Source organism: Cucurbita pepo, chromosome 18 (assembly GCF_057944985.1).
Source record: "Cucurbita pepo subsp. pepo isolate OVF chromosome 18, ASM5794498v1, whole genome shotgun sequence".
NCBI lineage: Eukaryota > Viridiplantae > Streptophyta > Magnoliopsida > Cucurbitales > Cucurbitaceae > Cucurbita > Cucurbita pepo.
The window spans coordinates 7,907,598-7,932,798 of NC_141815.1; the positions used below are offsets into that span (position 1 = coordinate 7,907,598).

Below are 25,201 nucleotides of genomic sequence, written 5' to 3' on the forward strand. Positions count from 1 at the left end.
TTTGTTAACAGTGGACTTGGGCTGTTACAAATGATATTAGATGTCAATCATTGGGCGGTGTGCCAGCGAGGACGTTGGGTCATAGTGGATTGTGAGATCCCACATCGATTGAAGAGAGAAACGAAACATTTCTAGTGTGAAAACCTGTCCCTAGTGTAAGCGTTTTAAAATCTTGAGGAGAGAAAAGGGCTAAGTTTGTTAGGTTCACCTAAAATGATTTGACCCGATTTCTTCAGAAGTGGAGTTAGTAGCTAAGATTATGTTCATATTTGGTGCGACATTCCAACCAATTCTCTTTTTAACGGAAAAGGGTAAATCCGTCACAATGTTTCAGTTTTTTGTGAATCCGTCACAATGTGGCTAACAATTTTTCACTATTGGGTGTCGGGAGAGTCAAATAAATTACCTCGAATTCATATTCGAGGGTCACTCAAGACCAAAATTACCATTTTACCCAAACTTATAATTTGTTTACTTCTCTTAACTCCATACAATAATAATGGATAAATCAGATATTTAGGCATTAATGCAAATATTATTATTATTATTTTATATTTTTATTTTTTAATATGATAATTTGAATATCCAAATTTAAAGAAAACAAGTATATATTAATAATATATATTAGTTTAATTAAAATAATAACATAGCTATTTTAAAAATGTATCATGTCATATCAACAACAACCATAATATAAATTTAATAATTTTTTAATTGAAAAATTGGAAATAATTTGTCCTTTAAAAATTATAATAACCCAATGATTAAGAGTGGGTTTATAATTATTATTTAATAAATGAAGCATTTTACAAGAAAAATATGTTCATTTTTTAAAAGAAAAATTAGAAAATTTTGTTTTTTTTTCAAATGTTGCTAAATTATTTTCCATATGCAATAAAATATTGTTTTTTAAAAAATTAATACGTATTCTTAATAATAATTAAAAAAAAAAGTTATTTAGTGCGATGCTCGAATATAGAAAAGTATATGAACGAATTGTAATGTGAGGTCATGGGCGCCCATATACCACTTCGAACGGTCTTTCTTTGGTTGTTGAATGATAAGTGGTATTGTACCACTATTCTGCCCATGGTAACCGACGTACCCATTCCCTTGGTCTATCGCTTGTAAAGCATCCCAGGTAGTTCTCTAAGTATCGGTTAACCACCTCGATTTGGGGTGGAAAGCTGTACTCATGTTAAATTCAAACCAAAGAGCTCGTGCCAGAAATAGCTTATGAAGACTGAGTCCCCTGTCGCTGCTGACAATTGAGTGTGGCATTCCATGCAATGAAGATATTATCGAAAAAGATCTGAGCGAGTTTTGCCCATTTAAGGAAAGACCATATCAGAACTAATAGTTGTCGGTGGATGAAAGTCCCACTCGACTAATTTAGGGAATGATCATGAGTTTATAATCAAAGAATACTATCTTCATTCGTATTAGGCATTTTGGGGGAGCAGCTCCAAAATTAAGGGTGGAGGTAAATATTGTGCATAAATAAGAATAAATATTAAAAATTTTAGGACGGTCAGATGAAAGTTTTAAGAGAATGTCGGGGCTATCAGATAAAAATTTCAGGGGATATAAGACAATGTCGAGTCATCATATGAAAATTTTAGGAGATGCAAGAGGATACTGGAGCTATCGCATAAACGTTTTTTCGAGATACAGAAGAATGTCGGAATCATCAGATGAAAATTTCGATGTTTATCCATTATATTTAAAAATTTATAATTGAGATATGATAGGGGACGATAATTATATGAGATTTGTTGAGCATAGACTAACCAATTTATGATTAAGAATTTGGTATGATCATGTTGGAATAAGAACAAGAAGAACATATATTAATTAAACTATTTATAAATAAAACTTGTAAATTATTATATTTTATAGTCCTATCATCAATAAATGATTGATTTAATTTACTATAATTTATTCAAAAATCATATATATGAAAAATAAAATTGGTGTATTAAAATAATTAAGCTTTAATTCTTATCCATTATTGTGATCTTAGTAGTGTATTTATAATTTATAAGTTTAGTTTTAAGAAATAAAAAATAAAATGGTTATACAATATTTATAATCGATGGTAAAATTGTAACTCTCATGTTCATTAATACCGTAATCACCACTAAATAATTTGTAGAATTGGTATAATCTTGTCATCTACGGCAGACATCTAAACTGTTGAATTTATTTCAGTTTTATTGAAACTTGTGATGTCCCAAAACTCCGATTCTCGACTCGATTTTTGGCCGAGTTTCAACACAAAACCTATGAGGATCTTTTCCTAGATTATTAGACTCAAATTTTAGAACTTATTACGAAGGATTTTCCCTCACATCTAAAGAGAAACCATGAACAAAAAATCGTAGATTTACCTCTTGGATATACCTCGTTTCTTGACAAAAAAGAACGATCCCAACGTCTAGATTACTCCTCCACAAGTTCCCATGAGGCATCTCGAGCATTTTTTTCCTTCTACAACTCTTTAAAATTCAACCTCCAAGATTCTCAATAAAATCCCAAAAACTTAAAAAACAAAGAGAAAATTAGGATAATCAGCATCGGTTGAGTTTGGGCTTGTTACAATAACTCTAAAAAAAAAAATAATCTCACGTTTTTGTCAACAAAATCGTTGAACTTTAATTTTATATGGTATATTCCATTAACTACACATTAAAAATCAATAAAGTATATCATTACAAGTTTTCATTTATCATAGTTTATGATCATAATTTTCTACCATGCTCACATTATTAGTCTAATATCTTTAACTAATTAAATATATAATTAAAAAAAAAATGAATTTTCTTTTTTGAACGACTCTAAAAAGCCCCATCAAAATAACATATATATATATATATATATATATATATATATATATATATATATATATATATAAATAAATAAAGAACAAAAGAACAAAGCTCACATGGCATATCTTTTTCCAACTCATTCCAAAACATGAAATATTCATAATTTTGTGTGTTAGTTTCCAAATATAACTTTTTGACCAGAAAAACAATACTCATTCAAATGGATGTCATGGAAAATTGAGTTCAACCATAAATGCTAAATAATCATAATAATAATAATAATAATAACAATAATAAAAGTTATATGAAAATAAAAGGGTGATAGCTTGCAAAAAAGTCATACAATTATTTCACCGACTACTATTTTCATAGACTTTCATTATATATATTCAAAGATTCCCATTGGATCTTAATGAACAAAAGGGTTAATGAAAATCAATATTTAAAAAACGTGACATTCGAAAAGTCATATGCAAAATAAATCATATGGTTTGCATTTCATTTTAATGCATATAAGATGTGAAATGAAAAATAAGTATTTGAAAATTAGAAGAAAACGAGATTTTATTGGATTAAAGACACTTGTTTTCAAATAATTTTTTATGGCTTAAAAAATCTTTTGAAAGATTTGAAAAGTTCTTAGTTGTTACATTAGACTTGTGACTTTCATGACATTCAAATTCACGTGAATTAACTAATTTAAAGAATTATTGGAGTGTATGAAAAAGTCTTACTTTGGAGAAAAGTAGACATTAAAAAAATGTGAATGTCTAATAAATCATTTGATCTATTTTATATCACAATTGGTCCTAAACTTTCATCTCGAAACGAAACATTCATTTTCCTTCACTCCTCTCTCTCTCTCTCGGTCCCGCAGCTTCACTCATTCGCCCATTATATGAGTCTCAGAGCTTCGCTCCTCTCCCTCTCGGTCAAGCAGCTTCGCTCCTATACCTATTTATTCTGGAACTGCTCTAGATAAACGGGAATTCATTCTAACTCCCACATGAGAAAAAATAGTAAAAAGTCTCGAGCAGAAAATGATCATATTTGACTGCTATACGTTGCTAACATTAGAAAATGGAATAATCGGGAATCTCGAGTAACTGGCCAAGCCGCTAAAGGAGCTAAGAAAAACATAAAATAAAGCAAAGGTCTAAAAGGGTGAGAACTTTCTTTATGGCCTGGCAAGGAAGTGTCTAAATTTTGTTGGATATTGGTTTATGAAGTGCTTAGGCTAAAGAAAGTTCATATAAATTGGGAATGTGACTTTGTTTAGAAAGGTGAAGACCATTACTAACTATAGTTGCAATCCACGCTCTAAAAAGTCTATGATAGGCTCAATGTATGGAGTGGGTCGACATATATATACATATATTTTTCAGAGAGATGAATTAGATCATATCTAAGTAAACTAAAATGCAGGCACTCTTGAAATCACTCAACAAAAATGTATGGAAGATGGTTAAAACACGACCAACGGTTCTTTTTTCAACATAACATCACAAACTATGGGACGAAGATTCAAACCTACAATTTCAAAAATGTATGATGGTTAAAACACAACGAACGGTTCTTTTTTCAACATAACATCACAAACTATGGAACGAAGATTCAAACCTACAATTTTTAAGAGCAAATAGAGACACCTCGAACACTGGGGGTGTTCATGTTAGCAAATGAACTTCTCTTACCACACGTATATATAGAGAAACTAAGTTGAAGATGATAAGTAAATGAATGAAGAAGGTATAATAATCATAACTATAATGCAAGAGGTCTCAACGTTACCCCATCTAAGAATTTAGGCACATACTTAAGAAAGGCCAAGAACATTCGAACATTCTTCAAGTAACCCTTGAAAGGTATGTTCGAAGCAAAAAAAGCTTCAAATTCCAAATTCTAATGGCTCATCTATGTAAGAAGATAAAACAGGAAGGCATTTTAATTTATTTAACATGAATGAATGTTGATCGAGATAACTCGAACATAAATTCACACATGTCAAGCAGAGATGCCAATATCAATAACACTAATGCAATGAAATTACACATTCTAGTCTAGTTTTTTGCATACCTTTAAATTGTGGCAATAAGCAGACGACAATGGATGAAACTTGCCTGAAGGATTGGGCAAGCAAATTTGGGTGAACCCTGTAAGAGTCTCCAATACCTGAATCCAAATGTTGAAAATTCAGGGACCTTAAAATACTTTGAGCATATCAATTGTTCCAAGAGGAAAATGTGGCAAAATCAAGGGAAGGCTTCTCGTAGTTTGGTGGGTAGATCAAGTTCAGGCTCAAAATCACTAAGTGGAGAGAAATACTGGTTCACCATATCTTCAGATACTTGCTCTAAGGTAGGGGGATTCCACTGGCATCATAACAAAAGGCAAACACAGTTTAAGAATCCACAAGAATCTGTTCCCATATTATCTACAAAAGCTTTTGTTATTAAGAATTAGGTCAAATTATATGCTTAGTTACTATACTTTGAATAGACAGAGTAAACTATATAGGGAAAATTGAAAATACCAACCCAAAGCTATATTGGTTGTTACAATTACACCTTCAAATTCTCAATTTGATGGTACAATTAAACTTTTAAATATTGCAGAATGCACAAACCACTCATAAACTATAAATATAGTCACAATCCAATTTAACTCAATTTTTGTTTTATTCTATAAAGTTTGAAAACTATATATTAACTATTAAGATTGATTTTCAGATGTTGAGCCACCATCTAAGTATAAGAAAACAGAAAAATGATGTAAAGAATTGGATTGAAGTATGAGAATTCATAGTTCAAGAGTTTGATTGAAACAATACTTACAGTTTAGGTGTGGTTTGTGCATTCCACAATAGTTAAAGGTAATTGTAATAATTTCATAAGCTTAGGGGTGGATAAATCAAAATGAAAATTGGAATGTGTGATTGCAACAACCCATAGTTTGAATGTGGTTTCTTGCAACTTGCAAAATAAAACCTTTTTTTTTTTTTTTTTTTTTTTTTTTTTTGCAATTTTTCCTGGTAATTGTAAACAATTAAAAAGAAAATGAGAACATAATTCAAGTTCAATAACATAATTGAAACTTCAAAATAGAATATAGACCTAATTAACTAAGATGAAAAGAACGATGTGACAGATACCAATTTCAAATTTAGGTTCTGAAGTTTGTTTGATATATGAGAAACTCAAGTATCATTTAATCTCTTACCTTTGGTAATGAGTCTTTGTCCACCATCCGTGCCCGAACACCCTGATGTTTTGCAAATAAGAACTGATCAGGAGAGTTTGCAGCTTTAGAGGTCTAGTAGTGATTATTAGACTTATACCTCACGAAAATCACCCGAGATCTGCATGGATGTCCCTTGTAGGGACATTCTATATTCACGAGTCAAGCACTGATCGAATGTTTGGTATCTTCCTTCTCGTATCTGAACAAGTTCAATAATTATGATAAGTCAAGTTGGAAACAAAAATTGGAAAAGATAAGATTTTCCTCTGCTAAGAAGAGTGGAGAGGAAGACAAAATGATTTGAACCTGTTATTATGGGAGAGGATTCTACTTTTGAACTCCAAATGGGAAATAAAACTAGAGTAGAGAAGGAAACAAGAGAGAGGGAGAGAGAGAAACGCCATACAGATTTCAAAGCGACCTTCATGCTCAACGGTGACGCTTCTTTCAATCGTTTTAGAGTGGTGGTATACCATGGATCATTTGTACCAGCTGACTCAGTTTCCTGAAAGTATGGTGGTTTTGAAAATAAGAGAATACATAATCTTACTTCTTTTCGGAAATTTATTGAGAAAAAAAGCATCTAACAAAAGTTCAAATATCACTTCATGAATTCTTTAACTTTCATCAATCAAAAGATAATCAAATATGGATCAAATATCTAGAAATATGAACTAACCAATGAATCAATGATTTCTTCAACAGTGTCATGGCTGAAACATTTATCAAGTGTTTCAATCCTACAAAACAAATAAATAGATAAACAAACGTATCAGATCAAAAGCATGTTCTTTATTTGTAAGCAGGCAAACTCTATTTTAAGCAGACTATCTTTCTTGAACACATGCACTAGCCATAAGCACGCTTGGACACTCCCTGAGCTTGTCAGTACCAAATTTTAAGTGTCCACAACTTTTTGTTTTAACTTTACCCTTAAACGCCATATTAATAGGGAAAATCTGAGGGGTGGGGGAAAGATAGCTATTGCCAAAGAGACAGACAAATGTAACTTCTAAAAGACAAACAAAAAGGGAGGCTCAACCCACAAATGCTTATATAGAAAGAAAAAAAGATAAAACACCTCATATTACATCAAATCCTTCAAACATGTTAAGAAATAGAAATGTGTTTAAAATTTAAATATACATTTTAATATTTTATTCTACAATGTCCTAGTCTAGCAAAATGGTGTCTCGTTGTCATATGTTCCAGGTCCATATAATAGCGGTTAGACATTTTCAAAAGGCTTTACAAAACAAAAACAAAGTTGAAAACAATCAATTTTGTGAACCTGTGAAGTACACTCGTTTTATCTGGATAAACAAGATCACCATATTTCTCTAATGAAGATTCAATAACGGAAGCATCATCCGTAACCAAACTCCCTAGGTGCTCTTCAATTAGCGAAAGCCTCTGAAATTAGAAAGTAACAAGTTTAATGACGCCAAAATCTAATAGATCCTCTAAAACTAGAACGCCAAAGATTTAAGAACTAACTGAACTATGACAATAGTGCGTTGCAACCCCACAAGCAACCATTTCTTCTCCTTTGAGCTTTTCTCCTGTTAGTGCTAAGTACTCTCCTGCAAATGCAATCAGATCAAACGTAAATGAAAGTCATTGATTTCTCAATTCAACTCAGAATCTAACTTCGAACTTATTTCGCTATGCTGAGAAAACAATAACCTATTCATTATCAGGATCCAACCAGCACACTGCCTCAAATATCTTATACTTCTTATTGATGCACGAAAAAATTCATCACTGTTGCAGTAAATTACATTGACAAAGCACAGGCGTTGTTTGGTTCCTTCATCACATATAGTAGTCCCTACCGAAATAGTTTCCCTCATTTATCTGTCAATCCCTAGTTTGGTTGCCAATCATTTGATTTCCCAAGGATTTCCCGCAGGTGAGATTTGTGTGAGCTATCTCTTGACAGTGCTCACGCCAAGGTTTACTTCAGAGAATTAAACTTTCAGTTCCATTGCAGAATCGGTGTGCATGGGAAATTCTACCGTCATTACCAGGGTTACGAGTATTTCAAGTTTCCCAAACTCATGGAAAATTAGGTGGAACTCGGAGCTTGTACTAGATAGCATATAATTATATCTCCTACAAAATTTGTCCCATAATGTAGTACAAGATCAAAACCGAAGGAGCTTGGTTTGAGATTGGAAGCATTTTAAAAAATCAACACACAAATCGTTAGACTAAAGTTCTAGGAAAATTTGACAAAAAGTGTTTTTTAGGAAAACAACAAAACGAAGGAATGAAATATACTCTAATGCAGACTGGGGAAGGTTAAAAAGCTGATAGAAAATCAGCGACTAACTATTACACCCTTTCTATTAGACAGCATCTGGTTGATGAGATATAGAAAACAGATGTAGAATCCTTCAGTTTTTTAAAGGCTAAGAGGTATCCTTTAATTTTTCTTTGCAAATCCAGAGCCCATGCCTTGGCCAGAACCCTTACTTCGCAATCATCCTTATAAAAGGGTGATGATTATATTCAGACCTCTTTCAACATAAGATTGTTTTTTTTTTTCCTCCAATTCTATATGCGCATACTAGTCACTAACTTATACCCACATATGGTACTCCAGATGCTTGGCACCCAAGTCACGAAACACAACACACCCCCATGCAATATTAACATGACCTATGTAATCAGAACACAACAATCACTATTTTAGTTGAAATGATGCTGAAAGCAAATGGGAATCCATTTCCAGCCTCAAAACAAAGTCTATTCTCTCATATATTCAAGACCAAAATCCAAAAGACATTCAGCATTCTTCACAAACGAAAAGGAGATCTCACTCACGCATACTAGCTTTATCCAACACAAAAATGAAGAAACACTTCCAGGAGAAGCAAACAAGGTAACACTTCAAATATATATTACTGTTATTCTGATTTTGCATTAGGAAAATAAAATGTCTATGCTTCACAGTTCAACACAACTAAAGCACAATAGTTTCATCCCTTGATCTAAAAGCAGTCACATGCACGTACAAACTCCATAAGCAAGTCAGAGGACACTGTTATCATAGACTGAAATGAACAAACGTTATGCAGCATTGGAAAATGAAATAATTATAACTAACACCACTACCTTCCCTAAAAATAACCTTAATTTGCTTCCACCGTGCAAGATTTTGAAACAATTCAAATATGATGGAAAGTATCGAAGTTACCCAAGCGACCAGGCAGATGAGAGAGGTGGAAGGATGCACCAGCATCAGGGTGGAAACCAATTAGCGCTTCAGGGAAAGCAAAAACCTGAAATTGGTTGAACAAATGTACTTGACGATCAAGACAAAAGCTTTTAAAATGAAATCATTCAATACTGATTATAATGAGAAACTATTGTATTGATTGTCTGTTAGCTTCAGTATCAAACCTCAGCAATCTGGAACAGAAATGTTAACAGAGACAGATGGATTTTTATCCTAGTAGGATCCAATAGCCTTAGATTGCATGGGTTTTCTCTCAAGTGGCAGTCTATTCCTTGAACTCTCTTTTTTTGGTTGATTGACTATTAAAGATCTTTTTCGTCGGGTATCATCAGCTCCAATTGGTTTTTCTTTTTTCTTCGTTCACTATAGTGTGGGTGAAGGATAGCTTGTAGTATCCTCTTTTGTCTAGCTCTCTGATTGCAAGATGGCTATGATCAAAGAGACATGGAAGCATATCTAACAAGCCACATGACTCTTTCCAAATGGGTGCTCTTTATGCAAGAGAGACAACGAATCACAAAACACCCTATTTATGCAGTATTAACTTATAATTTCTGGATAAAGATTTTCAATATCTTCAGATGATACCTCACTTTTCCTAGGAAGGTAAAGGAGTTATTAGACATGGTCTTAAAGTACCATCCCTTAAAAAATGAAAAAAGCGCTAATTGTACAAATCTCATTATGACATTCTTTCAAAATCCATACAAAGAAAGAAATTAAGAAGTATTCATGGAGAAGACACAAACTTATGCTAGGCTCTTCAACAATGTTGTTTACCATGTCATTTTTTGGTGTAAATTACTCCCTCATTGTAAATTGGGAAGGTCTTTTGTAAGCATTATCACATTCCTTTTGTAAATTACAAACATCAATAAAATTGTCTGAAAAAAATTATCAGATGCAACAAGCTTAGAAGGCTTTTGACAAGTCAACTAAAGAGCCCACCGCTGTACCTTCCTCCACCTCCAGGCAGATCCAGCGCCCAGTGAGTTCTTAACTACAACAAGCTTGCCTGACAGAAACTTCATTCTTTTGTTACATTAGAACAAGTAACTTCCACCTCAACAAGTAAGGTTGCCACTTCTGGATGGCCAAAACAATTGGCAAACGCTGTTTTATAATTTCTCCATCACGACTTCTCTCACTCACCCCCAAGCTAACTAACAATCTACACTCACTCTAAGTTCCCCCACTCCAAACATGTTTCCTTTGGTATACATTTATTATTTCTGGCCTATTAGAGATTCATATTTAGCACTTCATGAAAATCAGGGATACCAAGGGAATTTCACCCAGAAAGTTTAAATTAAGAGGCAAACAGAAAGTGAATAATGTCCTCCAGAAAACTATTACCTAACATACATGGCCAAGTGTATACAGTTACATGCCAATACTATTACTTTATCTTTTGACATTGAGTTTAACAAAAAAGGAAGGAGGGTATGGAGTGCCTATGACTTACAGTTTTATCAGTTGCAACTCGAAAAGTCCCAGGGAGTGAAACTCCAGCGCCACCACCCATGGTAATGCCATTTAGAATTGCCACCTGCATGGAAATTATCAACGCAATGTTGGAGAAGTTAGGTGTTTACATGTAATAAATGTGGAAGAAGACATACAATCAGCCGAAATGAATCCAAGTTAATGATTAAGGAGTGGATTTTCACATTTTTGTAATTTTTTCAGAGCCAAAAAAGTTCTTTTTTAAAAAGAAACGTATCTCCACTTAATGTAGATAGAAGTTACACTGATGAAGAATATATAGTCACATAACTCTGTCATCACACATATGCAAGACCTCCTCCAAAAAGTCAAGGTTAATTAAATAAAATCAAGAGGATGGTGTCAGCCTTGGCATAGTGGTAAACCTTCCCTAGACCCACCAGGAAAAATCAATCTAACTCCATCTCCATAAACTTCCAAATGTACCCTCAAAAGTCAGTTTTGTATATTAACTTTACATACACATCCTAAATTCCCTAAAAGTAACTTTATACAATAACTTTACATAGACATCCTATTTTTTTGATGAAAAGCTCCTGTAGACATTTCCAATGCTCACACACACACACACACACACACACACATGTATGAGTATATTGCATGCCACACAGACAATATTTGCTCAAGAAAATTTTGATCTAATATGAGTATATTAGACAAAACACCATAATTTTCATCTCAGTACCAAGAAGCGCCACATTGTCATGAAAATGGAGCCAAATGTTCTAGATACAAATCTGAGAACTAGGAACTCACATGGGGCTTCAGGTATGTACCAACTATGTACATAAAAGTATACAATGTGCTGAAAAACTTTTTACATTGTTCCATCTTCCCTGCAGTCACCCAAGACATGGATAGCAATTTTAATCAAAAGTGAGAGATGAGTTAACCATATGAGAGTCAATTCTATATTTTAATCTAATAAAAGAACCCTAATTCAATGATTAATTCTTAATATCATCCATTACCTTTATAACTGTCGAGTGTAAAAGGACACAGTAAACCGAAGAAAGCTACCAAAAATTTTAGAAGTTGTAAAAATAGTGACTAAGTAACATGATTAACATCTTTGGATGATATAGTGAAATAAATAGATCCATGAATCGATTTAAAAGTTATTTATATAAATAGATCCATTCTGTTGAAACCATTAAACATTATTTAATTAAACTACAAAACCGCACTTATCAAATTCTCTCTGAATGTTCAAAATATAGCTCGGTGAAACCCTCTACTCCTGGAGTTCGGTTCACTGATTTACTCCTAAAAATATTTATAAACATTAAAGACACAAACGTCCATCAATAAACTCTGACAGTTGAGTAGAAAAACATACAAGACAAGTGACCATTTAATGTACTGATCTTCACACAGGATGATATCGATATTTTGTGCTTCATCTTCACATTTATATTTTTGTTTGGTCCTCAACTTTCGCAGAAGCTAAGCTCATTAATACACATGGAAAGATCTTCTGTGCAAAATTGTTCTACTTTTGTTTTCTTACATGAGATTCCATTAATCTGAGCCATATAGTCAACTGAGTGTTAATACAACAGAGCACATCAGACTATTACCTTCGTTGATAAAACGATAAAGCGAAACAATATCTCCACCAGCACAAAATGCCCTGCCACTACCCTTTGATAATCCAAAATTTCAAAAATTAGATTAAGAAGTGTGAGCTGCAAATGAAAATGTACAAATACAGCAAAAATGAAAAATCATCTAAAACGAAACTATAAGAAAACTCAACAGATGCTGATAGGAAAAGAGAAAAGCCCATGATCACCAAGGGCAAGAAATTACCTTCATGACTACAAAACCAACATCGGGGTTTTCTTCCCAAGAATTGTACAATTTAAGCAGTCTAGCCCCCTAAGCACCAAGTACATTTAAGAGTAAGAAATTTTCATGCAACCATCTGAGTAATTTCATATTCTTTCCAAAATGAACTAACAAATACGCGAATTGGGATGAAAAAATATCTTCACCATATTGGTAGTGAGAGCATTGAGAGCCGAAGGTCTGTTGAGAATAGCGGTTCTGGACCAAGCGCTGCCTTCAACAAGCACCTGCGAGAGAGAATCATAAGCGAACGAGCTGAACTAAGGTCTTAAACAAAGGAAATTATGTAATTATAAAACTGACTTGTTGATCGAGATCATCGTCAGTGGAATGGACGGGAAGAGAGCATTGGCTTCTCTTTTGAGCGAGGAGACGAACACTATGAAGGCTTCGCCTAGTAAATAACGCAACCTTCAAGCTCTGAATCATCATCTTCAACAAATTCTTCTTCTTCTACCTACCTTCTGCTGCGAAAATTCCCCAAGTTACAAATGATTCTGCAAGAATAAGTTGGTTTCCGATCTTTTCTGCAAGTCGCAATCAACAATTTGTAGACGAAAAAGGCGGGAGATAAAGCTTGTGCAGAAGAATCTTGGACTCAACATAGTCGTATTGATCGGAAGCTACAGCACGAGGATTTGGTTATTCATTACTCGACGCCATTGCTGTTACCTCCTGCAACTTCATCGAGCAGAAACAGGCCAAAAATACCGCGGCTATTTTGCAGAATTTAAGGGGGAAACAGAAAATAAAAAAATTAATAATTACACAAATAAAATAAAATTATATATAAATATATTTATCAATTTTTTTTTTAGTTCCAACAATTTTGGAAACATTTTAATTTAATTATGCAAAATACAATATTTTTTTAATTATGGTTCCGTTTTCATTACGATAAATTCGATTCTTTATTTTTATTTTTTATTAAAATATCTTTTAAATATTCGAAATAATTTAAATAGAGTTCACAATTCAACTCTCTATTTTTTAATTTAGCTGTCAAATTATATTGTTTTTATTAAATCTATTTATTGTTTTTTTTTTTTTAATTTTCAATTAAATATATATAAATTGGATAAAGATGCATGATTTTTTTAATTAAAAAATAAATTAATTAAAAGGATTAATATTTTTAAAATTTTAAAATTAAACATATAGATAAATATCCATGATTTTTTTTTTAAATTATAAATAAATAAATAAATAAAGAGGACAAAACTTGTAGGACTCGTTTATGATTGGTTCGTGATAAGCTCACAATATTTTATGGGGTAACGTTAACGAATTTTCTAGAAAGAAATATAAAGCAATTAAAAATCAAAACGATTTTTTTTTATTTAAAAAATACATAATTCTATTTAATTTAAATTTACCATATTTTAGATTTTTAATATTATAGTATATTTTTTTTATGAAATATTATTGAATTTATTGAGATTATTTTAGTATTTTTCAACAAAAATTATTTTTTTTTAAGATATAAAAAAAAATTATCGTAGAAAATTTACCCCACTCTCACGAAAAATAAATAGAAATTTATTATTTATAGAGAATGAAATCAGATGCTAGGTTTATGTCCTGGTTCTCGTGGATATCTGAGTGAGATACCGAACGAAGAAAAAAAAAAGGTGAAGTTATACGTTATTATCGGCTCTTCATTGTCACCCATCACAGATGCCCGAAATTATTCCTCATAAAAAGTTTAATTAATTATTTCTCTTTTATTTTTTATTAGTTATTTTACTATTATTTTTTCTTTATTTATTTTCACTACCAATAAAAAGGATACCAAAATAATAAATTTTAGATTTATGTAATTGATATATTATATCATTAATATACCAAAATTTTTAATGTTATAGTATTAAAATTACGTGCTTAAACGGAATTAAACATATTTAGCTCGCTCCAAAGTCAACCCCAACTCCGTTTTATTAATATATATATATATATATATCACTGTCATCCATTGTGGGTGAATAGTTTATTATTGTAACGATCCGTGCCTAGGATTTGAAATCTAAATTCGGCATCTGATAGCCCCGACATTTCCCTACAACATGGTCGCATTACTTACTATTCGTTTGTAAAAGTGAAAACTATCCTCACTGACCAATACAAGTCATTTCACACATGTTTTATTTTCACTCATGTGTATCTTAAGAAATTTTTTCAAGATGTCACCCAACATAGAACTGCTCGAAGCAAAACATGAGCAAAAAAAATACACGTTGTTGTTGATATAAGTAGTAACTTTTAATTATTCGATTAGGAAAGATTACGGTTATTGGGTATCTAATCAATTAACCCTTAAACTATCCTCGTGAAATGATTGAACGATAACTACTTCGAGTATTCGATTAGCAAGCTTAGACCTGAAATAGTCACGTTTTATTGTACATTTATGTTTTTATGTATTTATCGAACACCATAAGAGTAAGACTATATAAAGATTGAGCTCGATCGGGTCAGGGGTATTTTTGGAATAACTCGATCCTTGTTCAATAAACACGAGTTGAAAAAAGGAAGGGTATTATGTAATTTTTTAAAATATTAGGGTATTATTGAAATATATTTATCTTTTTAAAAATAAAACTTTTCTCACTTAAACGACGACGTTGTGTTGTTCATCTACAGTGGAAATCTGATGCCCTAAACTTCCAAATCTGAAGCACCGTCGTCTGTTTCTCGATCGAAGATTTCAATTTCATCTTCAGACCCTAATTTCTTCTCTCTCTCTCTCTGTCGCCGATTCACTGTATCTTCAAGGTCTCTCTGTCTTCCAAGCGTTCGCACATTCACGCAACACTTTCAAATCTCGGTAAGCATATTTCTATAGTTACGTTGTATAGATCTATTCCCGCTTCGCTATTTTGAGGTAATTTTCACAATTTTTGACCTGTAATTTCATATGCCATGTGAGGTTCATCAAGTTGGAGTTTCTTGTTATGTGGTAGCTGAGTAGGTTGCTTACTGTTCTCGATTTCTGTACAAGGAAACAGTTTTGGATCAATTCAGTTGCTTTAAGAATTTGTAATTACATGTTAAAATAGTTTTGAGTGGTTCAATATTGTTCACTTTCACAGCTGCAGCGAGATTCTTAGACTGCGGGTCTTTGTCATTGGTTGCTGTGCAAATGAGGGGTAGGAGTTATACTCCATCACCGCCAAGGGGTTATGGAAGAAGGGGTCGGAGCCCTAGCCCTAGAGGGCGCTATGGGGGGGGACGTGGAAGAGACCTCCCCACTAGCCTTCTAGTTCGTAATCTTCGCCGTGACTGCAGGTTTGTTCTTGATGAGTTTGTTATGTAGTTATGCTTATGTTTGTTATTTGTTTCTTATTGCCATGTTTCTTATTGCCCCAAAAGGTCTTTCGACCAATTTTCCTTTTTCTAGAAAGTCTGTAGAAGGAGGGGGGTTGCTTTATTTTATTTTGTTTTGAGTCGATAGTACGTGGATCTTTCTGTTACAAAGGAGCTTAGATAGGGGGAATAAGACATCACATAGTCTATGGGAATTGAAAAGTTCTCATCACATAGTCCTCTTTGGCCTTTCCCTTTCGGGCTTCCTTCCCCTCAAGGTTTTTAAAACGCATCTGCTAGGGAGAGGTCACACCCTTATAAAGAATGCTTCGTTCTCCTCCCCAATCGATGTGGGATCTCTCTCTCTCTCTCAAAGTATTAGAATTCTACAATAATTATGAAATCTCTTATTCCAACAGCTATGAAAGAAACAAAATGAAATGGACCAAATAACTCTTTATAGTTCCTTTCATTGTCTTATAGGAGCCTAATATTTATTTGTAGCCTACGAAGTGTCTTAAGGCCGCTCCCTTCACTTGCGGCAAGGCACTCACCACTCAAAAAGGCTTGCTGTGTTGTGCCTCGGGTTAATTGACTTGTTTTTCCCGTCGTTTTATGCCCTCCTTTGGAAAGCTATTGTTATATCTTTCCAAGAATCTCGTGCAAATGCTCCCATATTTGTAAAAGTTTTTTTAAATGAAATTATGTTCATGATTCTGTTTGATTTTTGTATAAAATTGTGTGTTGTGCACTTTTGCGAACTTAGTTTTTCATAACTTCATTCTTAAGCATTGTAGAGTCGTTGCAGCCAAGCGTGCCTCACTTTAAAAACATTGTTCCACCCTAATACATAGGATGTATTCCACCACGTTAGGTAGCCTTTTTTTTTTTCCTTAGACAGAAGCCAAGTTATAGTAATTCAGTGGATCTTCTCCCTTGCGGTGCATCCATGATTCAGTTCTGACCTGCATCCATGAAATGAGATGAGTCTTTAGTGTCTGAATATAAGAATTTAATTTGGGTGCATTCTTGCATTGTCTTGTTCTGAATTGCAAGTTGCTTTGTGGAACTCTATGTAGTTTGAAATTAGTAATAGATTGATATATTACTGTTCGTGCTGCGGTACCAATTTTTTTACTACATATTGTTTTCTTAAAACACATTTACTGCATACTGCTATTCCTTCTTGCTTGCTGATCAAATATATTCAAGATGTTTAAAAAGCAATTTATAGTAAAAATATGATATAACCTGGTGTACCACTTATTAAAATTTATTTTTTGACACAGACCTGAGGATCTTCGTAGACCATTTGGACAGTTTGGTGCCATTAAGGACATATACCTACCAAAGGATTATCATACTGGGTGAGCATATCTGAGCTGTATGGTAGGATTTGCAGATTCGTGGGAAGTGTTAATTTTTTTAATTAGAAAAAAAATACAATTTTATACTTTGTGCATATGGTTTTTAAGTAATTCTGTAAATTTTATACAACGTTTTTAGTCTCTGTGATATAATATACTTAGTGGTATCGGAGAGAACATGTTTTCAATGATTTCCTTGCTTTCGAACAAAATGGTTTTAGCACAATCCTTGAGAAACGTTTTTAGTCTCTATTGTGTTTCATCTTTCAAATTGTGCATCTGATGATAGAGGCATTTCTTTCTGGTTCTTTTGTTTTTTTGTTTTTTTCTTAAATCAAATATTAGGTCTGTTTATTGAACGTTTGAAGATTTAACAGTGAAAAATGTTTTGAAGAAGACATCAAGTAATTAGAGTTCTATTGAAGATGATGTTAATGGTAGTGAAGATTGGAAGGAAGTTGGATTTGAGTACATAGAAGATGTTCCCAAGTCTTTGAAGAATTTCAAGTCATCTTAAATCTGACACATGCAAGGTCAGCAGCCAAGTGCTTGCTTTATTATCACAGGCCTTCAATATTCCAAGGGATATGGTGGACAGTTTTATTAGAGAAGGTTTCTAGCAGGCCAAGTTCCTGACCTGATTCTGTGGCTTTACATTAACTTTTCTTTTATAACTTTCCCGTTTTTGCTTCTTTTGTGCAACAATTTTGCAGAGAACCACGTGGCTTCGGCTTCGTGCAATATGTAGATCCCGCTGATGCTGCAGATGCTAAGCATCAGATGGATGGCTGTGTTCTTCTCGGTCGGGAGCTGACTGTGGTCTATGCTGAGGAAAACAGGAAGAAGCCATCTGATATGAGGACGAGGGAGAGAGGAAGGTATGAAGCTGGCCTTGTATCAATTGTTTACAGTTCGGTATAGCATTTGTTAAACAAAATTAATATTTCAGTTTTATAAACAGTGGACGATTTTATGATCGAAGAAGATCTCCTCCACGGTCTTCTCGTTCGCCACGATATTCTCGTTCCCCAGCTCCACGCCATGCAAGGTATTCTCGTTCACCTGCTCCGCGCCATGCAAGGTCTAGGTCCCGCAGTTATGACAATGCATCCCCGCCACCAAAACCAAGAGCTTACTCAAGGTATTCTTTCAATACATTGCTTGTTACATCCTAGTTCTTTATTCAGTCTGCTTGAGCCACAATTTTTTCTATATGTCAATGCAGATCCGCGTCCCCTCCTGACAGACGGAATAGTCGAGAGAGGTCTTTCCCACGACAGCCGAGCCGTGGTAGGTCATTCTCCCGATCTCCACGACTCGATGGTTCGAGAAGTAGAAGTCCGAGTCCAGCACGGGGCAGAAGTCGAAGTCCAAGCCCATTGAGAGGCTGAAGCCTGAGCGTACCTGGAGCCGAAGTCAACAGGAAAACAACTCGAAACTTGGTCGAGAACAACTACAATGTACTATTGCCATTGTTTAGTTTGATATTTCCGCTATAGACATCATTTCGTCGTTTATATTGTTGTTCGGTAGCGTTCGTTCGTACTTGGGAATCTATGCCTTATCAAGATTTTGAGTACTTTTCTTTTTTTTTTTTTTTTTTTTTTTGCTTCTTTCCTGTTGTGGTGATGCATTACAATATATTTCAAGCTTTTCTATCATCATATTATCGACTTATTTAGATAATAAATAACGTAGTAAAATTATTAAAAATATTTATCATTCTGATAATATTTTCTTTATGCTAGCTATATATTTTCCATGGATGAAAATAATAATAATAACAAAATATATAAATAATTTTCACAGATAATTGCTTCCAGCTAAGTAAGTTGGCCACGTCAACCATGTGTGAAGTGGGGTCCACCTTCGTCCACGAATATTTCTTGGATTCCATGATTAACCCTCCTTCGGGAGCCGTTATAATTTTCAAATAAATTATATAATAATAATAATAATAATATATATATATATTTTTTTTGTAGTGAAGCGACCACTTCATTTAAAATTATTTCTCATATTAATCTCCTTAAATTGCAAAATTTTAATTTTATCCACTTAGAATTTTGAAGCTTATTATAATTCAAATAAAAACCCATAAATTATTATAAATCACTAATTTAATTTTATTTATCAAAATTTATAATTAAAAATAATTTCACGACATTTATTAGTATAAAAAAAAATCATAGTTAATTATACATTAATTTTGTAAATATTTTTTTTAGTACTAAAAAATACATAAATTAACCCGGAGATCTTTTAATCAAAATTCATTCAAACTATTCTTTATCTTCCATTTATTTGAATATTGCTAATGAAAACCTGCCATTTATTTACTCATTAAGTATGCTTATAAAGTTGACAGGCAGAAGTCACTAATGAACGATTCACCTCGTTGGAGTACCATTTGCTCATCAAATCAAATTGGGTTCTTGGAATCCAGCTTCTAAAACTATTTTTTTTAAAACTAATTTGACAAAAGTTTCAAACTTTAACGATGAATAGTGTAAATTATTCAAAATTTGAAAAAAAAGTGAGATGCCACAAAAAAAAAGTGTTGTACATACCCAATTTTGTATTAAACGGCAAAATCATCTCATTCATCCCTCACGCCGCTACCCATCACTTTGTTCTTCCAAATCGAATCTTCTCATACGACTTTTGGGTTAAATTTAAACAAAATCGAACAATTTCCAGTCCCCACTTACCCATTCTCCCCTCTTCTCTTGCTCAAATTTTATCCTCTTTTCTGTTCAAACCAAACGAAAGAGAAAAAAAACCCCAATCCCCCCATCAAACCAAAATGAACGGCGACGATCACGATCCCTTCTGCACGAGAATCCATGCCCCTTTGCTTCCTCTAAAAGAGAAAAGAAAAAGGCATACAATAAAGTTTTTAAGTTTGGTATGCCATTTTCTTCGCATTTCTTGTCAGTGTTTACACCTTCAGTCGATATTCATTTCAATATCACAAGATCAGCCCTGTTTAGAACACGGTGGGGTAAGATTCTTGTTGTTTTCGGACTGATTTTAAGTTGAAACTGTTCATTTTCTGAAGCTTTTTCACTGTTCTGGGCTGCTGAGAATCTCTGTTTGTGCGTTTAGTGGTTTGGTTCTGTTCTGAAGCTGACTGAAATCTGTTGGAATTGCAGTGATCTTTCAGATTGGGTACTTGCCCACTTCTTGTTTTTAGTTTTCTTAGGTGGGTTCTTTGTTGTTTTGTAGTTTATGGCTGAGTTTTTGTGTTCTAGATTTATGAACTTTGGCTTTCCAGTAGTTCTTAGTCTGTAGAAGTAGAATGATAGAGAGGTTTCTGTTTATGATGTTCTTTGGAAGCTAAGCTACTAGTTTGAAATTCTCGGATCTTTCTGTGAGATCCGACGTTGGTTGGAGAGGGAACGAAGCATTACTTATAAGGGTGTGGAAACCTCTCTTTAGTATACGCATTTTAAAAACCGTGAGGCTGACGGCGGTACGTAAAGGGACAAAGCAGATAATGTCTACTAGCGGTGGGCTTGGACTGTTACAAATGGTATAAGAGCCAGACAGTAGATGGTGTGCTAGCGAGGACGTTGGGCACCCAAAGGGGGTGGATTGTGAGATCCCACATTGGTTGGAGAGGGGAACGAAGCATTACTTATAAGGGTGTGGAAACCTCTCCCTAGCATACGGGTTTTAGAAACCGCGAGGTTGACGGCGATACGTAACAGGTCAAAGCGGACATATCTACTAGTGATGGGTTTGAGCAGTTACAAATGGTATAAGAGCCAGACACCAGGTGGTGTGTCAGCGAGAATGCTGCCCTCAAGGGGGGTGGATTGTGAGATCCCACATTGGTTGGAGAGGGGAACGGAGCATTACTTATAAAGATGTGGAAACCCCTCCCTTGCATACACGTTTTAAAAACCGTGAGGTTGACGGTGATACGTAACAAGCCAAAATGGACAATATCTGCTAGCAGTGTGCTTGAGCGGTGAGGAGTGAGAGACAAGATTGAAAGACAGGATCTCATTTGTTAGCTCAGCTACAGTGTGTGTGTATGTGTGTTTGGTCTATATGTTTATGCCTGAGGATCTGCAGAAGCAACTTCTTTTGTAATGTTTTGAGTGTGGAATTGTTCTTCCCCCAAACTCTTGACATTTCACATGACTTGATTGCAGATTGTTCGTGCTTTCTCGATCGAGTTTCGGGAGTTTGATTCTTACGACGCAGAGTAAGTAGCAGGAAGCTGAAAAGTCGAAGTCTTGGTTGATTCGAAAATGCCCGAAAGGTGTCATGGAGCTGTGATCTTGCTTCTATTTGGCATGTGTGTCAATGCATTAGGTATAGTTCTTCAACATCCTTTCGTAGTTCCTGTTCTAAATTCAGATTGCTTGGAATATGATCTCAATTATCTATTTGTTACTGAGATGTGTTCTTGACATCAATAGGTGCCTTTGTGGGGGTTAACCTCGGAACCGACGTCTCGAATCTTCCATCAGCTTCAGGTATCGTTGCAATTCTTAAAACCCATCGGATTACTCATCTCCGACTCTATAATGCCGATTCCCAGCTGCTAAAGGCCCTAGCAAACAGTAGCATTGAAGTAATCGTTGGCGTCACGAATGAGGAAGTTCTCAGGATTGGTGAATCTCCAGCAGCTGCTGCAGCCTGGGTTAACAAAAACGTCGCTGCTTACTTTCCGGGAACGAATATTTCAGCCATTGCCGTCGGCAGTGAGGTTCTTACAGCAATTCCTCATGTTGGTCCAGTCTTGGTTCCAGCCATGTATTCACTACATAAAGCCTTGGTTGCTGCCAATCTAAACGATCTGATCAAAGTTTCCACTCCCCAATCGATGGACTTAATACCCCGGCCTTTTCCCCCGTCCACCGCTACCTTTAACGCTTCGTGGAACTCGACTATCTCTCAGCTCCTCCAGTTTTTAAAGAACACCAAGTCCTACTACATGTTGAATGCCTATCCTTATTATGGATACACTACTGAGAATGGAATTTTTCCGTTAGATTACACACTTTTCCGGTCACTTCCCGCAGTTAAGCAGATTGTTGACCCGAACACTCTTTTCCATTACAATAGTATGTTTGATGCTATGGTTGATGCAACGTACTACTCGATCGACGCATTCAAGTTTTCTGGGATTCCTATCGTGGTTACTGAGACGGGCTGGCCTTGGTTTGGTGGAGCAAATGAACCTGATGCTACAATTCAAAATGCTGGCACCTACATTAGCAATCTGATCAGGAGAGTTTCGAACGATTCAGGGCCACCTAGTAAGCCAACGACACCAATCAACACGTACCTTTACGAGCTGTTTAATGAAGACAAGAGGCCCGGTCCAATCTCGGAAAAGAATTGGGGTATACTTTTCCCCAATGGCTCGGCTGTTTATCCTTTGGGTCTGATCTCGGGTCGTTCGACAGGAAATTCTTCTGCAGTTTATTGTGTGGCTAAAGATGGTGCGGATGAAGATAAGCTGGAAGATGGCCTGAATTGGGCTTGTGGACAAGGAGGGGCTAACTGTGCTGCTATTCAGCGTGCGAGGCCATGCTTTCTCCCTAATAACATTACTAACCATGCTTCTTATGCATATAATGATTACTATCAGAAAAGTCGTAGTGCTGGTGGAACGTGCGACTTCGATGGCACTGCTATGCTTACGACGATCGATCCGAGTAAGTTCTTTTAACCGTTCTTCTCCTTGTTCCTTCGATTTAGTAAGTAGATGCTTACGACAGGTTCCTTGACGAGCACGAACTTACTAGACCTAGTTATTTATTTGTTATTACTTGGTGTTTAGTCAGAGTCCTTACTTCTCCTTGCACTAGTTGGACATCCTTTATCCTGGTGGACGTCCTAACATGAGTTATGTTGTGAGATCCCATATCGGTTGGAGAGGGGAACGAAACATTCTTTATAAGTATGTTGAAACCTCTCCCTAGTAGACACGTTGTAAAAACCTTGAGGGGAAACCCGAAAGGGAAAGCCCAAAGATGACAATATCTACTAGCGGTGGACTTGGGCTGTTACAAATGGTATAAGAGCCAGACACCAGGCGGTGTGTCAGCGAGGATGCTGGGCCCTGAAGGATGGTGGATTGTGAGATCCCACATCGGTTGGAGAGGGGAACGGAACATTCTTTATAAGGGTGTGGAAACCTCTCCCTAGTAAATGCGTTTAAAATCCTTGAGGGAAGCCCAAAAGGGAAAGTCCAAAGAGGATAACATCTGCTAGCGGTGGGCTTGGGTTGGTATAAATGGTATCAGAGCTAGACACCGTGCGGTGTGCCAACGAGGACACTTGGCCCTGAAGGAGGGTGGATTGTGAGATCCCACATCGGTTGGAGAGGGGAACTAAACATTCTTTATATGGGTGTGGAAACCTCTTCCTAGTAGATGCGTTTTAAAAACCTTGAGGGAAAGTTCGAAAGGGAAAATCCAAAGAGGACGATCTGCTAGCGGTGAGCTTGGGCTGTTACAAATGGTATCAGAGGCAGACATCGGGTGTTGTGCTAGTGTGGACATTGGGCCCCGAAGAGGTGTGGATTGTGAGATTCCACATTGGTTAGAGAAGATAACAAAACATTCTTTATAAGGGTGTGGAAGCCTCTCCCTACTAGACGTGTTTTAAAATCCTTGAGGGGAAGCCCGAAAGGAAAAGTCCAAAAAGGACAATATCGGCTAGCAGTGAGCTTAGGCTGTTACATAATATACAACCCGTGGTCCCGTATTCATGTTAGATTGCTTGTATATATCATACATAAGTTTCTTCTATCGTTCTATTTTGCTTAACATTGTTCGTAAAGGTGTGCCACACAGTGTTTGTGCACGCACCTGCCATCCTCAACTAGCCGGGTTTCGATTCTCACACGAATATCTAGCAGTTTTATCCTATACTGTTTGTAATGCTCGTTCGAACGACTCGATCTGATATCGACTGTTCGGGTTTCTCCTTCAATCCAATCTCTCTCACTTTCTTCCCCCATCTTTTGCAGGTCATGGATCCTGCATATTCACAGGAAGGTAAGTGGGAAAATTACACCAAAATGAAATCATCTGTTTATATATCAATTACTTGAGTTCTAAACTGTTTCAAATATTGAAAAACAGTGCCAATTCACGCGGGGGAGGCGGATTTTCTCCTGAAGCAGCCATGGGGCCTTCAGGTCTGCTTCCTGGTGCAAGTTCTAAGCTGCAGGTCTCTTCATTTCAGCTCTTGATTTTGTTCATCTTTTCGTGGGCTTTAATGTTTTGATATGAACGATTCTTCTTCAAGTTCTTACCATTCTTCAGATTGCTAATTTATTGAGCACATAAATCCTTCAAGTTCTTACATTTCTGGTAGTTTGTAGGTGCTCTGTTTATTATTAGTTCATTGTTCATTGTAATTTACTCTTATGAGGTGGGGGGAGTAACTGTGTTTAGTTTATGATCAATTTATATTATTTTTGGAGTTAATTGATGTATATTGTGAGATTTCATGTCGGTTTAGAAACGGGAACGAAACATTTCTTATAAGAGTGTGGAAACCTCTCCCTAGTAGACGTGTTTTAAGATCGTGAAGCTGAGGGGGATATGTAACGGGTAAAAACGGACAATGGGCTTGGACTGTTGCAAATGGTATCAGAGCTAGACACCGAGCGGTGTGTCAATAGGATATTGGGCCTCCAAGGGGGTGGATTGTGAGATCCCACAGCGGTTGGAGAGGGGAACGAATCATTTCTTACAAGGGTGTGAAAACCTCTTCTTAAGATGCGTTTTAAAAAACAGTGAGATTGATGGTGATACATAACGGGCCAAAGTGGGTCATATCGGATAACGGTGGGAAGCATCGTGGATTTTAAGATCCCACATTCTTAT

The 25,201-nt window shown here is 35.3% G+C and overlaps 3 protein-coding genes across 10 annotated transcripts; 2 read left to right on the top strand and 1 right to left on the bottom strand.

Annotated features, from left to right (window-relative positions):
- Positions 1–3,778: 3,778 nt before the first annotated feature.
- LOC111780605 (3-hydroxyisobutyryl-CoA hydrolase-like protein 1, mitochondrial) lies at positions 3,779–13,389 on the bottom strand. Of its 3 annotated transcripts, none has more exons than XR_002812864.2 (15): positions 12,973–13,389; positions 12,816–12,896; positions 12,631–12,699; positions 12,399–12,462; positions 11,575–11,654; positions 10,778–10,861; positions 9,271–9,355; positions 7,566–7,651; positions 7,360–7,481; positions 6,748–6,808; positions 6,475–6,573; positions 6,166–6,267; positions 6,048–6,089; positions 4,905–5,200; positions 3,779–3,797 (listed from the first exon to the last, which is right to left on the bottom strand). XR_002812864.2 is itself a non-coding variant. In XM_023661045.2 (14 exons), exons 1-14 carry the CDS (start codon positions 13,099–13,101, stop codon positions 5,081–5,083), a joined length of 1,224 nt encoding a protein of 407 aa, XP_023516813.2. In that variant the 5' UTR covers positions 13,102–13,389; the 3' UTR covers positions 4,645–5,080. The 3 variants fall into 3 exon arrangements, 1 of the variants encoding a protein (XP_023516813.2); XR_002812863.2 differs by lacking the exon at positions 3,779–3,797 and adding an exon at positions 3,851–4,358; XM_023661045.2 differs by lacking the exon at positions 3,779–3,797 and having other exon boundaries at positions 4,645–5,200.
- A 1,943-nt stretch (positions 13,390–15,332) lies between these two features.
- On the top strand, positions 15,333–19,003 carry SCL33 (SC35-like splicing factor 33). 2 transcript variants are annotated; one of them, XM_087119801.1, is made up of 6 exons: positions 15,333–15,493; positions 15,759–15,954; positions 17,262–17,339; positions 18,053–18,217; positions 18,289–18,480; positions 18,565–19,003. In XM_087119801.1, exons 2-6 carry the CDS (start codon positions 15,809–15,811, stop codon positions 18,728–18,730), a joined length of 747 nt encoding a protein of 248 aa, XP_086975927.1. In that variant the 5' UTR covers positions 15,333–15,493; positions 15,759–15,808; the 3' UTR covers positions 18,731–19,003. The 2 variants fall into 2 exon arrangements, with proteins under 2 accessions (XP_086975927.1, XP_023516498.1); XM_023660730.2 differs by having other exon boundaries at positions 18,301–18,480.
- Positions 19,004–19,995: 992 nt separating this feature from the next.
- On the top strand, positions 19,996–24,799 carry LOC111780620 (glucan endo-1,3-beta-glucosidase 4). 5 transcript variants are annotated; one of them, XM_023661061.2, is made up of 6 exons: positions 19,996–20,343; positions 20,495–20,544; positions 21,503–21,665; positions 21,773–23,017; positions 24,337–24,364; positions 24,452–24,799. In XM_023661061.2, the coding sequence occupies exons 3-6, from the start codon at positions 21,602–21,604 to the stop codon at positions 24,594–24,596; spliced, it is 1,482 nt and encodes a 493-aa protein (XP_023516829.2). In that variant the 5' UTR covers positions 19,996–20,343; positions 20,495–20,544; positions 21,503–21,601; the 3' UTR covers positions 24,597–24,799. The 5 variants fall into 5 exon arrangements, with proteins under 5 accessions (XP_023516829.2, XP_023516832.2, XP_086975504.1 ...); XM_023661064.2 differs by lacking the exon at positions 20,495–20,544 and having other exon boundaries at positions 19,996–20,338; XM_087119378.1 differs by lacking the exon at positions 20,495–20,544 and having other exon boundaries at positions 19,996–20,247.
- The last annotated feature ends 402 nt before the right edge of the window (positions 24,800–25,201 follow it).

Coding starts and splice junctions, on each gene's coding strand:
- LOC111780605 (XM_023661045.2), bottom strand. CDS start 13,101: ATGATGATTCAGAGCTTGAAGGTTGCGTTATTTACTAGGCGAAGCCTT. Junction 6,574..6,747: donor AAGAAATCATTGATTCATTG/GTTAGTTCATAT, acceptor CCATACTTTCAG/GAAACTGAGTCAGCTGGTAC. Junction 5,201..6,047: donor ACAAAGACTCATTACCAAAG/GTAAGAGATTAA, acceptor TTATGATGCCAG/TGGAATCCCCCTACCTTAGA.
- LOC111780620 (XM_023661061.2), top strand. CDS start 21,602: ATGCCCGAAAGGTGTCATGGAGCTGTGATCTTGCTTCTATTTGGCATG. Junction 21,666..21,772: donor CATGTGTGTCAATGCATTAG/GTATAGTTCTTC, acceptor TGACATCAATAG/GTGCCTTTGTGGGGGTTAAC. Junction 23,018..24,336: donor GCTTACGACGATCGATCCGA/GTAAGTTCTTTT, acceptor CATCTTTTGCAG/GTCATGGATCCTGCATATTC.
- SCL33 (XM_087119801.1), top strand. CDS start 15,809: ATGAGGGGTAGGAGTTATACTCCATCACCGCCAAGGGGTTATGGAAGA. Junction 17,340..18,052: donor CCAAAGGATTATCATACTGG/GTGAGCATATCT, acceptor ACAATTTTGCAG/AGAACCACGTGGCTTCGGCT. Junction 18,481..18,564: donor AAACCAAGAGCTTACTCAAG/GTATTCTTTCAA, acceptor ATGTCAATGCAG/ATCCGCGTCCCCTCCTGACA.